The following is a 22,007-nucleotide window of genomic DNA, read 5'->3' on the forward strand; positions in this document are numbered from 1 at the left end:
GTAGTAGTTAGTAGCAGAAGCAGAAGCAGAAGCAGAAGCAGAAGCAGAAGAAGAAGAAGAAGAAGAAGAAGAAGAAGATACTACGCTAATGCCGAGCCATGAGAATAACCTTCGAAAAAAAATGATGTTAAAATTCAAAGCGACCATAGAGAATAGCAACAGTTGGGTTACAGAGACTGACTGCCTGGAAGAAATTGACTGTACTCCAGAGGGTGAGTATTTTACCGTTAATACCACATTAGACCATTTAACCGCAATATTCAGATGGTTTCATTTAGAGTGCATCCATCAGATATAAGGCTTGGCCTAGTATTTATCTGTTTTTTGTTTGTTTGTTTTTTTCAGTTATACTTGTCTAACCAGCTGCTACATGAGTGTAAACGTGCAGTTAAAGAATATGAGCTTGAATATAACTCATAATGCAAATGCAAAGATAAAGCAGAAGTTAGAGTTGGATTAACCAACTAGGATCCCAGAGGAAATAATAAGATATGGGTTCCAGCAGTGTGTACGAACTATGTTGCTTTTGAGTGTCAGGCACAGAGCACGAAGCAGACTACATGTGGCAACTTCTAATATTTCATACTGTATTTTGCATTTACATTATGTGTGCTGAAATATTACCTGGCTCCAGCTTTGCCATGTGTTAGTTTGTGGAAAATTGATTGAACATATACTGTATTTATTTAGAAATAACATTATGTGAGCAAAAATTTCACCCAAAATTACAAAGTTAGCAATTTTATGACACAGGGCTTCTCCACAAGACAGGGCCTCAAGATCAGGAATAATTCAGAAGCCCCAGTGTCACCAAAGAGATTTTCAATAACCACAAACTATTTGCCTCACAGTGAGCCTGGAGCCTTTGAGCCCCTTGAGGGTCTGGGATCCTGGGGCAGTTGCCTGCTTTGCTAGGTTGATAATCAAACCTGCGCAGAATGGATCTTTTTGTGACTTTGGACGAACATTTAGGACCAATGTTACCAACGTAACTATCGGTCACAAATTATAATGTGTATTCAATCTGCGCATTCCTTACTAATCTGCCCAACCCCTATCACCCATGCCACCATCAGTCTTTAAAGGGTCAGTTCACCCAAAGTGCAATTTGGGAACTACTTGTGGACGTGATTCATATGGATGGCTGTTTGTATGTGAAAGTGGTGAAAATGAGTAAAAACTTGTCTAATGTTATAATGTTGTAAAGATTGTTGTCATTAAAAATGGTCTAATGGCAACTGTGGTTAATACTATTGTAATACACGTCTGGCCTACTCTCATAACACTTTGGAGAAAAGTCATATTTGTTGATTTTGTTTAAAAGATACATGGAGCTTTAATATCAGTGGAAGTCACTTGTTTTATTGTTTTTATTGAAATGTAACAGAGGATGTTTAGGACAAGTTTAATTAGTTATACAACCCTGTTACCAAAGAAGTTGGGACACTGATGATTTGCAAAACACTGATACCCCACATTTAACTGAAATTATATTCTCTGTTAGAATTTGATGCCAGCAACACATTTCAAAAAAAGTTGGGACAAGGTCATGTTTACCACTTTGTTGCATCACCTCTTCTTTAACAACACTCTGCAAGCATTTGAGAACTGAGGAGACCAATTGCTGTAACTTTGATAAGATAGGCCTTTATTGATCCCTCGCCAGGGAAATCACCTTAGTCTTCATAGCATGTTGAGATGACTTTGGCCCTTCCTGTACAGGACATCTGTGTGATTTGTCTAGTCCAGTTTGTGGTTGAGGTGAACAACCAGGTATTTGTACTAGTTCACAATCACAATGTCCAAACCCTGCCTGTTCACTGGTGTATTCCATGGCACATTCCTGCGAAATTCTATCACCACCTCCTTTGTTTCGTTGGCATTTATGTGAAGGTGGTTCAGTCCACACCAGGCCACAAAGTTGGAGATGACCTCCCAGTATTCAAGTTTGTTCCCCTCTGATACACGTCCAGTGATGACTGTATCATCTGAGAACTTCTGGATGTGACAGCTGTCACTGTCGTGTCTGAAGTCCAATGTGTAGAGGGTGAAGAGGAAAGGAGAGAGTGCTGTCCCCTGCAGAGCCCCTGTGCTGCAAACACCACATCAGACACACAGTCATGAAGCCCTCACATACTATGGTCTGTTGGTGAGGTAGTTGATGGTCCAAGCAGCTAGGTGGCACTCTATTCCAACTCCTTCCAGCTTCCCCTTAAGCAGTGATAATTGGATTGTGTTGAAAGCACTGGAGAAGGCAAAAAAACATGAGTAATTTATTTTGAAAGTGGAATATTTTCCCATTCTTGCTTGATATACGATTTCAGCTGCTCAATAATTCGGGGTCTCCTTTGTCAGTTTTACATTTCACAATGCATCAAACTTTTTCAATGGGTGACAAGTCAGGACTGCAGGCAAGCTGGATTAGCACATGGGTTCTTTTACTACAGTAATATGTGCAGAATGTGGTTTAGCATTGTCTTGCTGAAATAAGCAAGGCCTTCCCTGAAAAGGACGTTGTCTACTTGTCCGCATATATTGCTCCAAAACCTGTAATGTCCAGCATTAATGGTGCCTTCACAATTGTGCAGGTTACCCATGACATGTGCACTAATGCACCCCCATACCATCACTCCTGCTGGATTTTGAACTGTGCGCTGATAAAAGGCCAGGTGGTCCCTCTGCTTTCTAGCCTGGAGGACCTGCCGTCTATGATTTCCAAAAAAGATTTCATATTTTGACCAAAGGAAAGTTTTCCACTTTGCTTCAGTTCATTTTAATTGAGCTTGGGAGCTCTGACACAGAGTGATGGATCCCTCCCCATCTTTACTGGAGAGACTCTCTTTAATACCCAATCATCACCTAATTAATTGTAAGATGTTCCACCAGCATTTCATAACCTTTTCAGTCTTTTATTGCCACTGTCTCAACTTTTTTGAAACATGTTGCTGAATTGAATCGAATTCTAAATTATGATATCATTTTCAATAAACAATCAAATTTCTCAGTTTCAGCATTTGATATGTGGTCTTGTGCTATTTTCAGTTAAATATGGGGTATCAGTGTTTTGCAAATCATCATATTCAGTTTCTATTAATGTTTTGCACAGCGTTCCAACTTTGTTGGAAATAGGGTTGTACCTTTGAAATGTATACATTTAATTAATTCATGAAATTACTAACCTAGACATGCAATGTTTAGCTGTGCTGTTTTTCTGTCATTTGGTTATTGTCATTGAATATAAAAGCAACTTTAGTTTTTCCAGTTAGTTCCTATAAGATCAAGAGTTATTTTCATGCAGCAAGGGATGTTAGTTTCTGCATGGGTACATACAGTATCCCTAACCCTAACCCCATTTAAGATGAGATCTCAGTTGTACACAGAAATTAAAGCATCTTCTTGGTTTTCCAGTTTTTTTGTCACTGCTCCAACTTTTTTGAAAGGTGTTGCTGGCATCAAGTTCTAAATGAGGATATAATTTTCAAAAACCAATGAAATTTCTCACTTTAAGCATTTGTTGTATTGTCTTATTCAATATGGGTTTCAGTATTTGGCAAATCACATTCTGTTTCTATTGATGTTTTACACAGCGTGCCAACTTTTTTGAGGTTGTATTGTAGTCATTTCCTCTTAACATTGGAAATGGCTACAATATATTATTTCAGTCATTTACTAATTTATTTGACATTACCATTTTGCACTTTTATGTTTCTTTTTCTATTTCTCTTTTTTGCTATTTCCATTCTTAACATAATTCACACAAAATATAAATTGTCATTGTTGTGTCATTTAAGAGGTAGAAAGTGACTGCAAGAAAACAGGAGAGAACATTAATTATATGAGTATTTAATCATAAAAACATATTTAGCAGTTTTCATTTTACAATTCAGTTCAATGCATGGTGATAGATTAGCATTTTATATGAGCAATGCTGTTGACATTTACTGTACTGTATATATTAATTATATAAATGCCTAAAGGTATGTCAGTGTATTAATTGTCCACAACTATCTGGAAAGTGAAAATGAGTTCAATAAAATATGAATAGTGAAACTGATCTCACTTGTCATTTGTCATTTTTGATTTTTTTTTCTGACTGATCTCTTTTTTGTCTCTTTTTATGTTTTTGAAGCCGTAACAGGCATATGAAATTTAGTCTCTTTTGTCACCTTGTATGTTCTGTGCTTTGCTTTTATGTTTATAAAGAAATGAATTGTGTGTCCTTGTAAGGACTTGCATCTGTGAGACATTTTGTTTGAGAATTAAAGTATTAAAAAACGTTATGGGATCATTAGATAGTTTGAGAGGGCTGCACGGTGGCGCAGCAGGTAGTGCGCGTGCCTCATAGCAAGAAGGTCGCAGGTTCGATTCCCGGGTCAGGCCTTTCTGTGTGAAGTTTGCATGTTCTTCCCGTGCATGCGTGGGTTCTCTCCAGGCAGTCCAGCTTCCTCCCACTGAGTGTGGGTGTGAGTGTGAATGTGAATGGTGTGTATATGTGCGCTGCGATCGGCTGGCGACCGGTCCGTTTCCCTTTGTTTGTGCCCTTCGTTTACATGCAAACGGAGAATTCGCTTTTGAAAACGATGCATTCTAAAAACTCTGGCCAGAGTGGAGATTTTGGAAAACTTTGGTTGCACGTCCACATGTAAACTGAGAAAAGGGAGAGTATGCGCCAGAACTTGCACCTGCGCCAAAAGTGCAATCTATTACATTTTCATTGGCTATGGTGATCATGGATGCATTCAGAGTAGCAGTCGAATTTAGGTTGGTGCAAACCTTTTTTGTATGTTTGCATTTGCAAATACAGCTGCTCCATTATATCGAGGAGCAGAGACGAATGAGCGCTCGGAGGTCAGCAATTTTGCAACAACTTTTTCCCCCTCCAACACGAACAGCCAGTCTGCTTCACCGCCAGCGTCGACGGCATACATACACGGGTTAGTGTAAAGTTTTGTGAAAACAGACACGTGTGCACAATGTTATTTTTGAAAATGGAGAAGGTGAAATGTCCGTTTATGAGCTATGTGTAAACGTACCGTAAATGTTTTTAGGTTCCAGTGGCTACAGTGCAAAGTATTATTAAAAAAACAAGATGTTCCACGCTGTGATCTCAGTGGACATGGTTGGAAGGCAAAAGTGACACCTGTGCTGGCCAGGACGATAGTGAGAGAGGTTGAAAAGAATCCAAGGATCACCACCAAGGCCATCCTGGTGAATCTGGGCTCTGTTGGTGGCAACGTCTCAAGGCAGACAGTCTAACAGACACTGCACACTGCTGGGTTCCAAGGATGCAGACCAAGCAGGATGCCACTTCTCCAGATAAGGCACACAAAAGCTCGCTTGGCCTTTGCAAATGCTCATCTGGACAAAGAAGAAGACTTCTGGTCTTCTGTTTTATGGTCAGGTGAAACAAAAATTTTTATTGTTTGGCCACAATGATGTATCCTTCATTTGGTGTAAAAAAGGAGAAGCCTTCAACCCTAAGAACACCATCCCCACTGTCAAACGTGGTGCGAACCTAATGCTTTCGGGGTGTTTTTCAGCCATGGGACGAGGGAACCTAATCACAGTAAATGGCACCATAAAAAAAGAGCAATACATCAAGATTCTCAACAACAACATCAGGCAGTTTGCAGAGAAACTTGGCCTTAGGCACCTGTGGACATTTCAGCACGACAACGACCCAAAACACACAGCAAAAGTGGTGAAGAAATGGTTAGCGGACAAAAACATTGTTTTGCAGTGGCCCAGCCAGAGTCCTGACTTGAATCCAATTGAGAATCTGTGGAGGGAGCTAAAGATCAGAGTGATGGCAAGGAGACCCTCCAACCTGAAAGAGTTGGAGCTCATTGCTAAAGATGAATGGGCAAAAATACTAGTGGATACATGCAAAAAGCTGGTCAGTAATTATGGGAAGTGTTTGGTCGCTGTAATTGCCAATATCGGCTTTTCTATTGATTATTGAGAAGCCTATAAATTATTTTGGACATGCCACTTTTTATTCAAATGTGAATAAAAGCTGAGAAACATTTTTTTCCACAATGATGCCTTTTGTACATTGTTTTATTATCTTCTGGGAGACACCTGTGTCATTTCCAATCAACAAAAAACTTGCTGGTTGAATAAAAGTAACTTTAAGTCAAAATTTGCCGGGGTATGAATCATTTTGGGCTTGACTGTACATAAAATCCAAAGAACTCAACACACATATATTCCATGTACAGAGTTCTTCTGCTCTAGCCAAGCTCTGTAAGGAATGCTCAAGTTTGTTAACCAAATTAAAATATTTCGAATGCAATGGTCCCCAGCAGACATTTTGACTTGTCGTAACAAGATAATAAGAAATACTACCAATAATATTAATAATAGCTCTGTATCATTTAGGTGTGTCAATAAAGATGAAACACTCAAAATGCAGAGAGGCCAACAGGGGATGCCTTCTAAATCCTTATTCTTCTCACAAGCCATCACCCTGATGAACAGTAAGCTTGTCACACAGTGTCACTAAACCTCTGACACCAAAACATCCATTAACTGGCCATTTATCAGCCAATTTTAACAAGTACATTCATCCATTCATCACTCACTGTCACTGTCAACACACATTGTAAATTTCATTGTATACCATACCATTCTTTGTATTGGCTATATATATATATATATATATATATATATATATATATATATATATTTGCACCATTTAACCTATTGTTATCTTTTGTATGTTTTTTTTGTTTTTTTTCCTATGCAAGTACATTGGGTGCAGTGTTTTAACCTGAGTCAAATTCCTGGTATGTGCACATATACTTGGAGAATAAAGCTGATTCTGATTCTATTTCTGATTTAATGTGGGTTTACCTCAGTATACTGTTATTCCTCAGTGTCCTCCAAGTGAGCCTATACTGAGTTTTCACAGCTAGCTAAACTAAGTAGATTTAATATGAAGAAGTGTGAAACTGCAAAATAAATAAATAAATACAATACAAATAAGCCTCAGGAAAATAATGACATCAAACCACTAGCTGGATAATAGGTAAGCACAAAAAAGGAAGTATGTTTCAACAAACACACAGGTATAGCACTGAACCATGCAAGTTAAAATTTCAACCTGAGGGATCATACTGTGATAGCCGTATAGCCTATTCACTGGTAATTTTAAGATAGTTCAGTTATATAGCATCTCAAAATCAACAAATCAACAAATTTCCAAAAATGATTATTCCACAACATAAAGATGATGATAAACAATAAACTTACTGATTATGCCACTCAAGGCGCTATCAACAAAAGGATGGTTGCAGAATATCCTTTGCTGATTGCTTTTCTTTAGCTGTGATGAAAAGAAAGCATCTCCTGTCTAACACTCTTCTTCTCTGCTTTACAGGAAGTTCAGTTCCTAAACATGCAATATCAAACAAACACTACCTAGTGGGCAAAGGAAGTAAATACATGCATTAAAATACATGTAAATAAATGGCTTATGGAAAATGTTCCAACACACTCCCCACCTGGCATCATTTAAGATGCCACATTAACATAATTCACATCTCCTGATCTTCCAGGGATAGAAGTAGGATAATCACTGAAATGGGTCTTGAGAATGTCTTTGAGGCCTGATGCCACATCACCTTCACTTCCACTTTGCGCACAATCTGTCTCTGCTTGGAATGGTTTTCATGATGACTCCCATTGGCCACTTGTTTCTTTTCACTTTATTGTCCTTCTTTCAGGTTTTGCATCCTATACTGTCATTTCTGATGACTTGATAGAGTGTTCAGGTATTCTTTATGCCATCGAGCCCAAACATGTCTGCTAGGACTTGAACCCACTTCCATTGGTGCTTGAAGAGGTCTGCTTTAGAGAAGTGCCCAGGAGAAGGTAAGGCTGCCCCTATCTTCTGAATTAAAAGAGTTGCAGGAGTTAAGATGAAGGGTGGTTCTGGGTCTGATGAAACAGGCACCAGAGCTCTTGTGTTGATGATGGCAGTGACTTCAGCCATGAGAGTGTTCAAGGCCTCATGGGTCAAGTTTGAGTGGCCACTTTGTGGAAGCATAGAGTCGAGGATCGTCATGTAACCCCGATCATGTGCTCCCAAGTGCCTCCCATGTGTGACGAGTGAGGAGGGTTGAACATCCAGGTACATCTTTGCTTGAAAAGATAATCCTCCACACTAGTATCGCTGGGATTTGGAGGATCAAACTTCAGTTCCTTGTCTGCTCCAACGAATTTGGTACTGCAGTCTAATTGTAGCTGCTTGGCAAGTCTCCTGATAGCAAAGAATCTTCACAGAGAGTTGATGAAACTGGAGGAGTTCATGCCCTCTGTGACCTCTATAACAGCCCTAGTTGACATGCAGGTAAACGGGACTGCCCATCTCTTGCCCCTGTCTCGACCTCCTCTGGTATGATTTGGAGCCCAATGTAGGAAAAAGAAGGATCCTTCTGGACATGTTCTTCAGGTAAGTCTGCCATTTATTGCTGTTCCAATCTCCCCTGCACCTTTCTACAGGTCACACATTTGTGAATGATGCTACATATACACCTTTTAGCTCGTATTGTCCACAGTCCTTTTGCTCGGACTGCTCCCTCTGTCTAGTGTTTCCCTTGATGTTGCACTGTTTCATGATGATGGCGGATGAGCAAACTGGCAATATGATGTCAGTCTGGGAGGATGAGAGGATTGGCTTCATCTGTAGGCAGTTTTGCCTGAGTAAGAAGTCCTTCTACTCGCTGTAAGTTATTGTCATCGATGAAGGGTGAAGTTTGCAAAGCGGACTGGTAGGAGTACCTGGATGCACTTGATTTCTTCAGAGAACACCTCCTGCTGCACACATCTTATAATTGTATGCTTTGTTCTTGCCATCTCTGTATCTGTCAGGCTTTCTTTATAGGTGTGCCAACACAAGTGCTGTCATCTGTGGACTTGGCGAAGCTCCTAATGTGAAGAAGCCGTGCAATGGCCTTGGTGAGTTCCATTGAGAAAAGTGTTCAAATCGTGTAGATCCCAGAAGTTTTTTAGACACTTTGGTGGCAAGTGTTGTTGCTTTTGGACGGATCTCATTATCTGTCTCTGAAGTTCAAACGAGGCCTCAATGGCAGGTTCTGATGTCTGGGGCTTGCGGAGGAGTGCTGGACCAGACAACCAAGTGGTGCTGTGAAGATGGCCTGCTCGCACAGATCGTAAGCCATGATCAGCTGGGTTGTGCTCCGTTAACATACTTCCACTTTTTCTGGCTGTGTAGATTGTTTTATTCTCTGTACTTTCTTTACGTATACATAGAACCTCCAATGTTGATTGTGAATGTATCCATGTTGCGTGGAATGTAATGTGGTTAAATTTTATGTCCAGTTCTGGTAGACCATCTGTACCACAAGAACAGTGGCACAGAGCTCAAGTCTTGGTACAGTGAGTTCTGGTACTGCAGCCAACTTGACTTTACCTAGGATAAAGCCCACTTTACTATAACCATCTCTGTTGGTGACTTTCAGGTAAGCTACTGCCACTATAACTTTAACTGAGGTGTCGGAGAAAACGCATAACAGGAAGTTCATCTACTGACAGATCCAGATCCTTAATGTCTTTGGCACTGTCTTCTGTCAGAAAAGCATCCATCACTCACGCTGTTGGAGGCATTCTTGTATTGCCTCAATTTGGAGAGTGCTAGCATTTTCTTGGGTCTGTACAGGACATTGATAGTTTCACTTTCCAAGGACTTCAGGGCATAGTCCACGTAGAGGTCTCTCTCCATGAAGTGCTAAGCGTCACTGCCATACTCCTTTTCTCCTTCGCTTGCTGCCTTTCTCAAGCCAAAGATTGCAACAGCTGAAGAGGGACTTATTCAGTAGTCAACAACACCCTAGGTGAGATTGTTGCCTTGGTACCAGAGAAAGCGCAGGACATCTCTGTTGTCTTTCTGTATGACAAACAAGTAAAACAACTGCTGAATATCAGCAGTGATGGCTATTGGTTCTTTTCTCAAAGCGCTGACTTCACCTGGCATGTGGGCACCGCTAAGGCAAACATTGCCTATGATAACCCAGTCCAAGTCAAGTTCCTGACCATATGGGGCATCATGAGGGCCATTAACATGATGTTGTACTTTCTGGACACGCAACAGATCATGTCCAAGGAGCAGAAGGATGTCTGACCCTTGGGTCCAGGGATGGAATTTCAGCAGCTTTTGGCTTTAAGTGCTGATGGTGATGAGCAGCATCAGGTGTTGGTATCTCTGCTTGGTTGTGGGGTATTTCGTTACACTTGATGAGTGTGGGCAGAGGGATAAGTTTGTACCACCCCAGAACAGGTGCGCAGGGTGTATGGAGCGGGTACACCTTGGATATCAAACATGAAGAACTCAGTCCTTACTAATGACATATTGGTCTGATCATCCAAGATTGCATAAATTGTTTTGATCTCCTGACGATGGCCGTTGTGGTAGACTTGGATTAAAAAAATCGTCGCTGTCCGATGAAAAACATGTTTGTCCAAAAAATTATTTTTTTCTGGAGAAGAAAACGTTTTCTGTGAAAGTAACTTACAAAATAAACATGAAACACTGTAAATACACACATTTAGTGCCATAAATGAAAAATTTGTCTTTATAAAGTCATCACTGAACTGTTTACTGCTTTACTTTATTAATTATCCAACACTGCATCCATTGATCTGAATCCATTCAGAGTTTATCGTCTATGCTCAGCTCAAAACTTAATATTATTTAACCAAAATGATCATTTTGGACTCCTGGCAAGATATGTTCTTTGTTGTTTGTTTGTTTCAAAAAACTGCACTGTGGTTCTGTAATTAGTACAAGAACCTATCTTTTGGCAATAACGTGTCCACAGGTTACTGAGATTAAAGTAACTTTCCTCTTTTTCCTTGGCTTTCCTCCAAAACATACAAATTTGGCTTCAGTTTATCAAACTTACATGTAGTCTCTAATCAACAGCATAACTGATGCGATCTGAGATAATCCACTGTGCAGGTTTTAAAAACAATGTTACTAATGCAACAACAGGCTCTCTCGACTGTTGTGAATGTTACCAGACAGTAATGACCAAATTTAAAACTGGCTCATTCAACACTCTATACTGGCAAAATGTCATGTTTCCATGTAAAAAACATTAAAATGTTAGGACCTTACAAATATCTCTATATTAATTATTGTTATGAATCACCAGGAAAGACACAGAGATAATTGTCAGTACTCTTCAATAGAAATGAATAACTGATTTAATTATAAAAATCGCAATTCTATTAATATGTAAACTCACTAAACCCATCACAAAATTAAGTTAAAATGCAATTACACTCAATAAAAAGCAAAACTGTAACCATAACTTCAAAACTGTAACCAATATGTCTATGTATACAGTGCATTTGGAAAGTATTTACACCCCTTCACTTTCCCCATATTTTGTTAAGTTACAGCCTTTTTCCAAAATTAATTAAATTCCTTTTTTGTCTCATCAGTCTACACACAATGCCCCATAATGACAAAGTGAAAAAAGTTTTAAAAATAAAAAACTGAAACATCACCTATACATAAGTATTCACACCATTTTGTCGGTACTTAGTCGAGGCACCCTTGGCAGTGATTATAGCCTCAAGTCTTCTTGGGTATGATGCAACAAGCTTGGCACTCCTGTGCTTGCCATTCATAATAAAAACAGAAAATCACCAGTGAAGATACGTGGTTTTCATCAGACAGCGACAAAATCTTGGAACAAGATTTTCCAGGGAAGCCAGCTCCACATACACTATATTGCCAAAAGTATTGGCTCACCTGCCTTGATTCGCGTATGAACATCCCATTCTTAATCCATAGGGTTTCGTCGGTCCACCCTTTGCAGCTATAACAGCTTCAACTCTTCTGGGAAGGCTTTCCACAAGGTTTAGGACTGTGTTTATGGGAATTTTTGACCATTCTTCCAGAAGTGCATTTGTGAGGTCACACACTGATGTTGGCCGAGAATCTGTCGCTGCATCTGGCACTTTACATTGCACTTGGTGATGTATGGCTTGGATGCAGCTGCTCGGCCATGGAAACCCATTCCATGAAGCTCTCTATGCACTGTTTTGAGCTAATCTGAAAGACACATGAAGTTTTGAGTTCTGTAGTGATTGACTCTGCAGAAAGTTGCCAACCTCTGTGCACTATGCACCTCAGCATCTGCTGACCCTGCTCCATCATTTTACGTGGCCTACCACTCTGTGGCTGAGTTGCTGTCTTTCCCAATTGCTTCCACTTTGTTATAATACCACTGACAGTTGACTGGTATATTTAGGAGTGAGGAAATTTCACGACTGGACTTGTTGCACAGGTAGCTTCCTATCACAGAACCATGCTGGAATTCACTGAGCTCCTGAGAGTGCCCCCTTCTTTCACAAATGTTTTTAGAAACAGTCTGCATGCCTTGGTGTTTGATTTCATTCACCTGTGGACATGGGAGTGATTGGAACACCTAATCTCAATTATTTGGATGGTGGATTGAATACTTTTGGCAATATAGTGTACTTCTGTGCATGTAGTTAGGACACCATGACTTGGAGTGATGCCCTCCCTCCTGCCATGCTCTTTAGGAGGAGAGGAAGGCTTAGATGCCTGCGGAGCTGGACCAGGGTGCAGAGTTGCCAGATGCCTATCACTTTCACACTCTGCGCACTTAATGGTCATGCCGTCAGGGTCAGCAGCCTTACGGACATTCACCCTGCTGAGTGTAGAACTCACGTCATAAGTGGAAAGCATGAGGGGCTGTTCATCTGGGTGGGGAGCAGTTTTGGTGGCTGGTTGTGTGTTGTCCCGGTCAAAGCAAACGTAGAAGCTGTTGAGCTCATCAAGGAGGGAGGCATTGCTGGTGGTTGAGGCTGTCTTTTGGCTGTGTTAGCCGGGGGGGCTTGCCACATGTGGCTGGGGTTGTTGTTGTTGTGGAAGTGCTCCTCAATCCTTAGCTTGTGAGCGTGTTTAGCTTCCCTGGAGGCGGACCTTACTGTTCATCCAAGGCTTCTGGTTGGGGAAAGTTCTTATCTGTTTGTGGGTGGTGACGGTGGCTTGGTGTGAGGATGAGCTACAACAATGGAAGCAGATACCATTGTCCTTAAGAAACTTCTTTCTGTCCTCAAGCAACATGGTTCTCAACCCTTTGCACTTTTTCAGAGTGTGCGGCTTGTGGTGCCGTGGACAAGTTTTTCTTGGGTCTTCCCCTGTTTTGACATGCAAGGTTGTTTATCCCTTTGACACATCTGTCTTATGCACAGACACTATGTTTTTGGTGTGACATCTGCTGGAAGACTTTCTTAGGGTTGGCTGTGTACATAGCTGTATTGAAGCTAGGGTAATTTCTTGCCTTGGCCTGTTTTCGTACAAATTCTGAGAAAAATGAAAACTGTGGGAATGCTACTCTGAAATTCTTCTTATATTTTGACCCCACCGTCAACCACTTCTCCTGGAGATGAAAGGATAGTTGATCAACGATGGGTAACACCCCTCTAGCTGTGTCTAGATAGCTTCGGCCAGGCAGGTATCCTTCCATCTTTGAAGTCTCCAAGTCCTGCTACACATCGTCGAATTCACATAGTTCTTGGTGGTCTTTGGCTGACAGCTTTGAAAAAAAATTCTCTATTTTGGAGAATAGCGCTGTTTCAATAGCCTTCGGCAAATTAACATTCATCCATTCTCGTCCAAATCATGGCTAGGCAGGCAGAGGGATAGTTAATTTTCACAGCTTTGATTCTTTGGGCATCTTCTACAGATTCAGAGCCCAACTACTTGATTAATGAGTTAATCTCTTCGCTAGCACTAAGGACCAGGCCAGAAATAGTTGTCCTGAAAGTGGATCTCCAGCTGAGGTAATTTTCTGTCCATCAAACTTGGTCAGCCCTCCACTCACCAACTTGGTCTTTGCTAGAAACCTAGCAAGTTCTGTTGTGGTATTGTCTACCTCTGGTGAAGAGTTGTACATCAGTGCTGATTGTGTTTGGAGGTGCTGAGGAGTGAACTAGTGTGATTGTCCTTTGTTGAACGTTCTTTTGTATCAAGAGAGTAGTTGTACTGCTGATAATCATTTCTGTGGGATGATGGCTTTGCATCTGGTGGACTGACTTTTTCATGCTTTGGTAAAGATATCACCTCTGGTGATATCCTTTCCTGATGTAAAATTGTCTCTCTCCCCTTCTCGATGTTTGCTATACTCCTCATCTGAGTGATGTTTGACACATTCTCTGGCTTTTGTCTATTGAAGGTTGTTCCTCTTGACCGCAGAGGAAGTCATTATCGAGGGAATGCTTAGAACTTTTGTGTTAAGCAGCTGCAGACTCCGTGACCTTAACTTTTGCCATAGCAGCGTCAGCTCCCCTGTCATGTTGAAGAACATCCAGTGTTGCCTCTAATTGAATTTTCTCAGCTTTCGCCTTTGCTCCTTTTTGAGCCTACTCAAGTTGAACCTTTATCTCTTTTTGTGCGTAGGCTGCCCCCATTCTAGAAGAAGAAGAAGAAGAAGAAGAAGAAACATACTTTTTATTATTACACACAGAGTTTAGTTGCACACTACATGCCATGCTTCCGTGAAATTATAATTCTCCGCGTTTAACCCATCCTTGGTCCATCCTCCCTCTGCGGCAGACCAGGAGCGGTGGGCTGCCAGCCGACCGGCGCCTGGGGACCCAACTCTCTGTTTTCACCATTGGTCAGATGGTGGTCTTCTTGCGTGTTTTTTTAGTGGGGGTTATTTAAGGAGGATACCATGGGTGAACACGGGGAGAACATACAAACTCCACACAGAAAGGCCCCCTTTTTCTTTGAGCAGGGGGGGCCTTTCTAGTGGCCTCTGCTTCAGCTAGTGTTTGAGGTGCAGCCATGCTTGCTCTGGATGAAACGGATGATCTGGCAGATGATCTTGTGGTTAACTTTGAAGATCTCCTGGAGCTGGAGTTTTTTTTGTTACTTCATTTTTTTCCAGATTTTTGCTTATGCATACACCATTCACACTTTACAAGTATAACAAGAAAACAAACACTCAAACATATAAGAACACTGGAACAGGGGGGCACATATAAACTAGTGAGGGCATTGGTATCAATGGTGTCACAATCACTTGACAAAGCATTTCAAGTACAAGATAGGTTGTTTCTCTTTTGAATATAGCTGTCCCACTTTCTCCAAAGTGCTTCTCCCTTGTCCTTTTTAAGTCTCAGACTAAAAGTTAGCCGTTCCATACTTTGGATAGTGTCAATTATGTTTAGCCATTCTTTAAGGGTGGGCGGGTCCTTTTGAAGCCAACGTCGTGTTATGGCCTTTTTACTTGCCACCATGAAGACTTTCAAAAGATATCTGTCCGCCCTAGATGTTTCCAGGTCTATGTTCCCCACATAAAAAGACAAACAGGAGAATTCAATGTCGTAGCCTAGGACTTCTCTGGTTACTTTGTGAACCCCATCTCAAAAAGGTCCGAGGGCAGGGCAGCCCCAGAATATGTGTGCGTGGTCTGCTATGGAGTGGCCACATTCTCTCCAGCACTTAGGTGGGAGTCCAGTCTGTTTGGACTTTCGTTTTGGTGTTATAAAAAATCTGACACAATTTTTCAATTTCAATTCAATTTCAATTTCAATTTCAATTTTATTTGTATAGCGCCAAATCACAACAGAAGTTGTCTCAGGACACTTTCCATATAGAGCTGGTACAGACCAAGCTCTTTTATCTACAAAGAAACCAACAGTTCCCCCATGAGCAAGCACTTGGCGACAGTGGCGAGGAAAAACTTCCTTTTAACAGGCAGAAACCTCGAGCAGAACCAGACTCTGGGTGGGCGGCCATCTGCCTCGACCGGTTGGGTGAGAGAGGAAGAGCAAGAGAGGGAGAGTGAGACAGACAGACAGACAGACAGACAGACAGACAGACAGACAGACAGACAGAAATGCAGTCAGAGAGAGAGAGAGAGAGAGACAGAGACAGAGATAGAGAGACAGACATGCAGTCACAGTAACAGTGACAGTGGATGTAATAACAGCAGTAGCAGTTGCAGTGGATGTCAGGCAGGGCCAAGGCAGGAGATGCAGCTGAAATCCACAATCCAGATTCAGCCACTGTCCATGGGAACCTGCAAGACGACAAAGCACAGAGACTCCAGGGAAGGAGCTAAGTTAGTAACACGCCGTGGTAGGACATGAGAGCGTGCGGATGGAGAGGGACAGAAGGACAGAGGAGCTCGGTGTATCTTTGGATGTCCCCTGACAGTCTAATCCTATAGCAGCATAACTAGGGGCTGGTCCAGGACAAGCCTGAGCCAGCCCTAACTATAAGCTTTATCAAAAAGGAAAGTTTTAAGCCTACTCTTAAATGTAGAGACAGTGTCTGCCTCCCGGACAAAGACTGGAAGATGGTTCCACAGGAGAGGAGCTTGATAGCTAAATGCTCTGACTCCTGTTCTGCTTTTTGAGACTTTAGGAACCATAAGTAGACCTGCATTCTGGGAACGCAGTGTTCGAGTAGGGCAATAAGGTACTATGAGCTCTTTAAGATAAGAAGGTGCCTGGCCATTTATGGCTTTGTAAGTAAGGAGGAGAATTTTAAACTCTATTCTAAACTTTACAGGGAGCCAGTGCAAAGTGGCGAGTATTGGAGAAATATGATCTCGCTTCCTGGTTTTTGTCAGAACACGTGCTGCAGCGTTCTGGAGCAACTGGAGAATATTCAGCAATGAATTTGGGCAGCCTGATAGTAAAGAATTGCAATAATCCAGCCTGGAAGTTACGAATGCATGGACTAGTTTTTCTGCATCATTTTGAGACAAAATATGCCTGATTTTTGCGATATTACGTAGGTGAAAAAAGGCAGTCCTTGAAATTTGTTTTACATGGGAGTGAAAGGACATGTCTTGGTCAAAGATAACTCCCAGATTCTTTACAGTGGTGCTGGAGGCCAGCGCAATGCCATCCATAACTGCTATGTCATCAGAAAGTGACTTTCTAAGATGTTTAGGGCCTACTACTATAACTTCAGTTTTGTCCGAGTTTAGCATCAGAAAATTGCAGGTCATCCAGGTCTTTATGTCATGAAGACATGCTTGTAGTCTAGTTAACTGACTGGTTTCTTCCGGTTTCATTGATAAATATAGCTGGGTATCATCTGCATAGCAATTTATTGAGTGCTTCCTGATAATCTTACCTAAAGGAAGCATATATAAGGTGAATAGAATTGGTCCAAGCACAGAACCCTGCGGAACTCCATAGCTGACTTTAGTGAGCACAGAGGAGTCGTCATTAATGCGTACAAACTGAGAGCGATCTGACAAGTAGGATTTAAACCAGCTTAGCGCAGTTCCCTTAATGCCAATGAAATGTTCCAGTGTCTGCAATAGGATGCCATGGTCAATGGTGTCAAATGCAGCACTAAGATCCAGTAAGACTAGTACAGAGACAAATCCTTTATCAGATGCAATTAGAAGGTCATTTGTAACTTTAACCAGTGCTGTCTCTGTGCTATGATGCACTCTAAATCCTGACTGGAAATCCTCAAATAAACTATTATTGTTTAGAAAGTCGCACAGCTGATTGGCAACTGCTTTCTCAAGAGTTTTTGAGAGAAAGGGAAGGTTGGATATCGGTCTATAGTTGGCTAAAACCCCTGGATCAAGAGTAGGCTTTTTCAGTAGCGGTTTTATCACAGCTACTTTAAAGGACTGTGGTACGTAGCCTGTTGATAAAGAGAGATTGATCATGTCTAAAACTGTAGAGTCAATTAGAGGTAATACTTCTTTAAACAGCTTAGTCGGGATAGGATCTAAAATACAGGTAGATGATTTTGATGATGAAATTATTGAAATTAGTTGGTGAAGGTCAACGGGAGTAAAACAGTCTAAGACTGCGAGAGACTGAGTAACAGTTTCTATGATTTCTGCGTTTGAAGACAAAACAGTACCTGTTAACGGCAGAAGTCGATGAATTCTGTCTCTAATAGTTAGAATTTTATCATTAAAGAAGCTCATGAAGTCATTACTGTTCAGAGCTAAAGGAATACATGGTTCAATAGAATTATGGCTCTCTGTCAGCCTGGCTACAGTGCTGAAGAGAAACCTGGGATTGTTCTTATTTTCCTCTATTAGTGCAGAGTAATAGGCTGCCCTGGCACTGCGGAGGGCTTTCCTGTATATTTTAAGACTGTCTTGCCAGGCGGACCGAAATTCTTCCAGATTGGTAGAACGCCATTTCCTTTCTATTTTCCGTGAAGTTTGCTTTAATTTGCGGGTTTGAGGAGTATACCATGGAGCTAACCTCCTCTGTTTAATTTTCTTCTTTTTTAGGGGAGCAACAGAGTCAAGTGTCATACGCAACGATCCTGTAGCACTATCAACCAGGAAGTCAATCTGGGAGGGACTAACGTTAGCATAAGACTCCTCTGTTGTATTGAGACATGGCATTGAATTAAATACTGATGGGATCATATCCTTAAATTTAGCTACAGCACTATCAGACAGGAGTCTGGTATAAGAATTTTTGCCTGCTGGCTGGTAGTCTGGTAATATGAATTCGAAAGTTATTAAATGATGGTCTGATAAAAGAGGATTCTGTGAGGAGACGATTAAGTCTTCGATTTCAATGCCATATGTCAGAACAAGGTCGAGGGTGTGGTTAAAACAGTGAGTCGGTTCATGTACATTCTGGCGGAAGCCAACTGAGTCTAATACTGAGATAAACGCAGTGCTAAGGCTGTCATTATCAACGTCGACATGTACATTAAAGTCACCTACAATAATTACTTTATCTGCTTCAAGAACTAAACTTGATAGAAACTCCGAGAACTCAGCTATAAATTTGGAGTAAGGACCAGGAGAGCGGTATACTACAACAAATAAAAGTGGCTGCACTGTTTTCCATTTCTCATGAGAAAGAGTGAGAACAAGGCTTTTTCCAAGAAAAGTCCCTCCATTGTTGTGAGGCTGCAGTAGTAATTTGTGTGTTGATAATATTAGTCCATTTCTCTGAGAAGATAACAGTTCCCAGCTCTGTTTCCCATTTTCTCTTTACGTAATTTGTCGTATGGCCTCGTAGTTCGACTATGTGCCTGTATAGTTCACCAATAATTCTCTTGGATAGTTTTGAGTTATAAGCTCTGGTAAACATCTGGGTAATACCTGATACATTATTTGGCAAGGATCCTTTAACATTCTTGTCAAAATAGTGCCGGAGTTGTAAATACCTATAGAACTCGTGTCGGCCTAGACCATATCTCTCTGACATAGTTTTAAAATCTATGAATTCCTGATTGTCAACCAACAGACAGAGCGCTTTAACTCCCTTGCTCACCCATTGGGCAAAGCTATTATCATTCATAGCCGGCCCAAAGCTCGGGTCACAAGCTGGCCACAATAACAATCGAGTTTCTCCCTGAATTTTAAGTGTCTTCACCAGACCAGACCAGATTTCTATTGAAAACTTAACCCACCGATTCTGGATATTATGTTTTGTAGCTGGAAAATATCCTAGTAAACACTGAGGGGGCTTATCCGAAAGTGAGAGCTCAATAACTTTCCATTTTGCAAAATATTCTTGATTACACCAGAGCATTAGCGGTCTTATTTGTGATGCAAGATAGTAATCCTTGAGGCTCGGTAGACTAATACCTCCACAGCTCTTTGGCAGCTGCAGGGTTATATATCTTATCCTAGGGGCCTTCCCACTCCAAATAAAACGGGATATTAATTTATCCCATTCGCTAAATTGACTATTAGGGATTGTAATAGGTAAAGACTGGAATAAGTACAGTAACCTGGGTAAAATATTAGTTTTTATTGTCAGTATTCTATTGCCAAAGTCAAGGGGCAGGGAGGCCCATCTATCTAGATCTTCTTTTATCTTTACAGTAATATGGTTGTAATTACTACTATAAAGCTGGGATAGGTCCTTAGTTAATGTCACACCAAAGTATTTAATTGATGGAGAGTCCCAGTTGAATGTGTATCCGTTTTTAAGTTCTGGTGTTGGGGTAAACACTAAAGACTGCGTTTTATCAATGTTAAGGGTGTAGCCTGACATGGCACCATACATCTGTAACAGATTCATTAGTCTGGGAACTCCAGACTCAGGATTTCTTAAATTGACTAAAATATCATCTGCAAAAGGGCTGCACGGTGGCGCAGCAGGTATAGTGCGCGTGCCTCACAGCAAGAAGGTTGCCGGTTCGATCCCCGGGTCAGGCGGGGATGCAAACTTCTGTGTGAAGTTTGCATGTTCTTCCCGTGCATGCACAGACCAAAAACATGCTCATTAGGTTAATTGATGACTCTAAATTGTCATCAAGTGTGAGTGTGAGTGTGAATTGTGAGTGAGTGTGAGTGTGGCCCTGCAATCGGCTGGCGACCAGTTCAGGGTGTACCCCGCCTCTCGCCCATTGCAGCTGGGATAGGCTCCAGCACCCCGCAACCCCGAAAGGGATAGGCGGTATAGATAATGGATGGATGGATCATCTGCAAAAAGGTATATTTTGTTCTCTCTACCTCTTATTGTGATATCTTCTAGTTCTGGGTCTTGTCTTATTGCTTGAGCAAGTGGCTCAATAAATAGGTTGAAGAGTCCTGGGCTGGCCGGACAGCCCTGGCGACAACACATAAGTGTACGGTTTTAGACAGACCTCCATTAACTTTAATTCTGGCCATAGGGGATGTGTACAATGTTTTAATACTTTTTATGAACAACTCATGGAAGCTAAATCTTCCCATAACCTTATAAAGAAACTCCCACCCAACCTAATTAAATGCTTTTTGCGCATCCATATTTAGTAGGATGGCGCTGAGTTTTTCTTTTTTAATGTATTCAATTATGTGCAGGGTCCTCCTTATGCAGTCTTGGGTCTGCCTGCCCTGAATAAACCCACACTGGTCTTCATCTATCAGTGAAGGCATCACTTCCTCCATTCTTTTAGTTAGGATAGCTGCATATATTTTATAGTCCTGATTCAAAACGCTAATGGGTCTATAGGACCCACATTCTTTTGGATCCTTGCCCTCTTTTGGGATAATTGAAATAGTTGCCTCTCTCCAAGAGGGGGGGATCACTCCCTCCTTGAATGTATAATTGAAACTCTCATGTAGCAAAGGAAGTAGTTGTTCCCTCATCGATTTATACCATTCCTCTGGAAACCCATCAGTCCTTGGGGCCTTGCAGGACTTCAGGGAGGAGATGGCCTTGTCTATTTCTACAATTGATATTTCTTTTATTAATTTGTCATTATGTATTTTCCCCAGTGAGGGCAAGTCCAACTGGTTCAAAAATTCTTCAACCTTATCAGAGTCGAAAGGTGTAGGTTGGACATACAGAGACTGATAAAAATGCTCAAATGCTTATCCCATCTAGTTCCTGAGTAATCTTTTTAGAAACAGGGTCTCTAATCTTATATACTGTGTTTTCAGATTGCTGTTTTCTCAGCTTCCAGGCTAACAGCTTGGAGGCTTTTGAGCCTGCCTCATAGTATCTTTGTTTTGTAAATCTGAGCTTTTTCTCAATTTCGTCACAGTAGATCTTATCTATTTCTTGTTTAATTAGTCTCATTTGTAAGAGTAGTTGTGGGTCTTTATTTTTCCTGTGTTGTTGTTCAAGGTCTAAGAGCTGATTTTGTAAATCCAGTAATCTTTGGGCTTTCATTTTTTTAACAAAAGCAGTTTCTGATATTATTTTTCCCCGCAGGACTGCTTTAGCTGCGTCCCATAATTTTACTGGATTCACGTTTTCCTTGTTGTTAATCTCCAAATAGGCTTGTAGTTCGTTTTTCATTTTTTCTTTAAACTCAGCATTATTTAACATGCATACATTCAGTCTCCATGTTTTGATTTTAGTCTGCCGTCTAGGTGTAGTCTTAGGTAGACAGTAGAGTGATCTGATAGGTCTCTCGAGTTAATCTCACATTCCTTTATCCTGTGCATTTCCATGTTGTGCATAAACAAATAATCTATCCTTGAATAGACATTATGGCAACTTGAATAAAATGTATACTGTCTGTCCCGCTTGTGAAAGTGCCTCCA

At 41.1% G+C, this 22,007-nt stretch overlaps 1 protein-coding gene across 4 annotated transcripts in view; it reads left to right on the plus strand.

The window, feature by feature from the left end:
• The window catches only part of syk (spleen tyrosine kinase), an 88,912-nt gene continuing 66,905 nt past the window's right edge, over positions 1 to 22,007 (plus strand). Inside the window, exons 1-2 of one of the 4 annotated variants that reach the window (XM_070988488.1) lie at positions 10 to 212; positions 6,382 to 6,479. Coding sequence is in view for 1 of the 4 variants with exons in the window: in XM_070988489.1 (XP_070844590.1) it covers positions 89 to 212 (124 nt within the window). In the remaining 3 variants the exon portion in view is untranslated. Of the gene's footprint in view, positions 213 to 6,381; positions 6,480 to 22,007 lie in introns of all 4 variants that reach the window. The other 3 variants (XM_070988487.1, XM_070988489.1, XM_070988490.1) reach the window with 3 other exon arrangements.

This window comes from Chaetodon trifascialis, chromosome 20, assembly GCF_039877785.1.
Source record: "Chaetodon trifascialis isolate fChaTrf1 chromosome 20, fChaTrf1.hap1, whole genome shotgun sequence".
In the NCBI taxonomy this organism is placed as follows: domain Eukaryota; kingdom Metazoa; phylum Chordata; class Actinopteri; order Chaetodontiformes; family Chaetodontidae; genus Chaetodon; species Chaetodon trifascialis.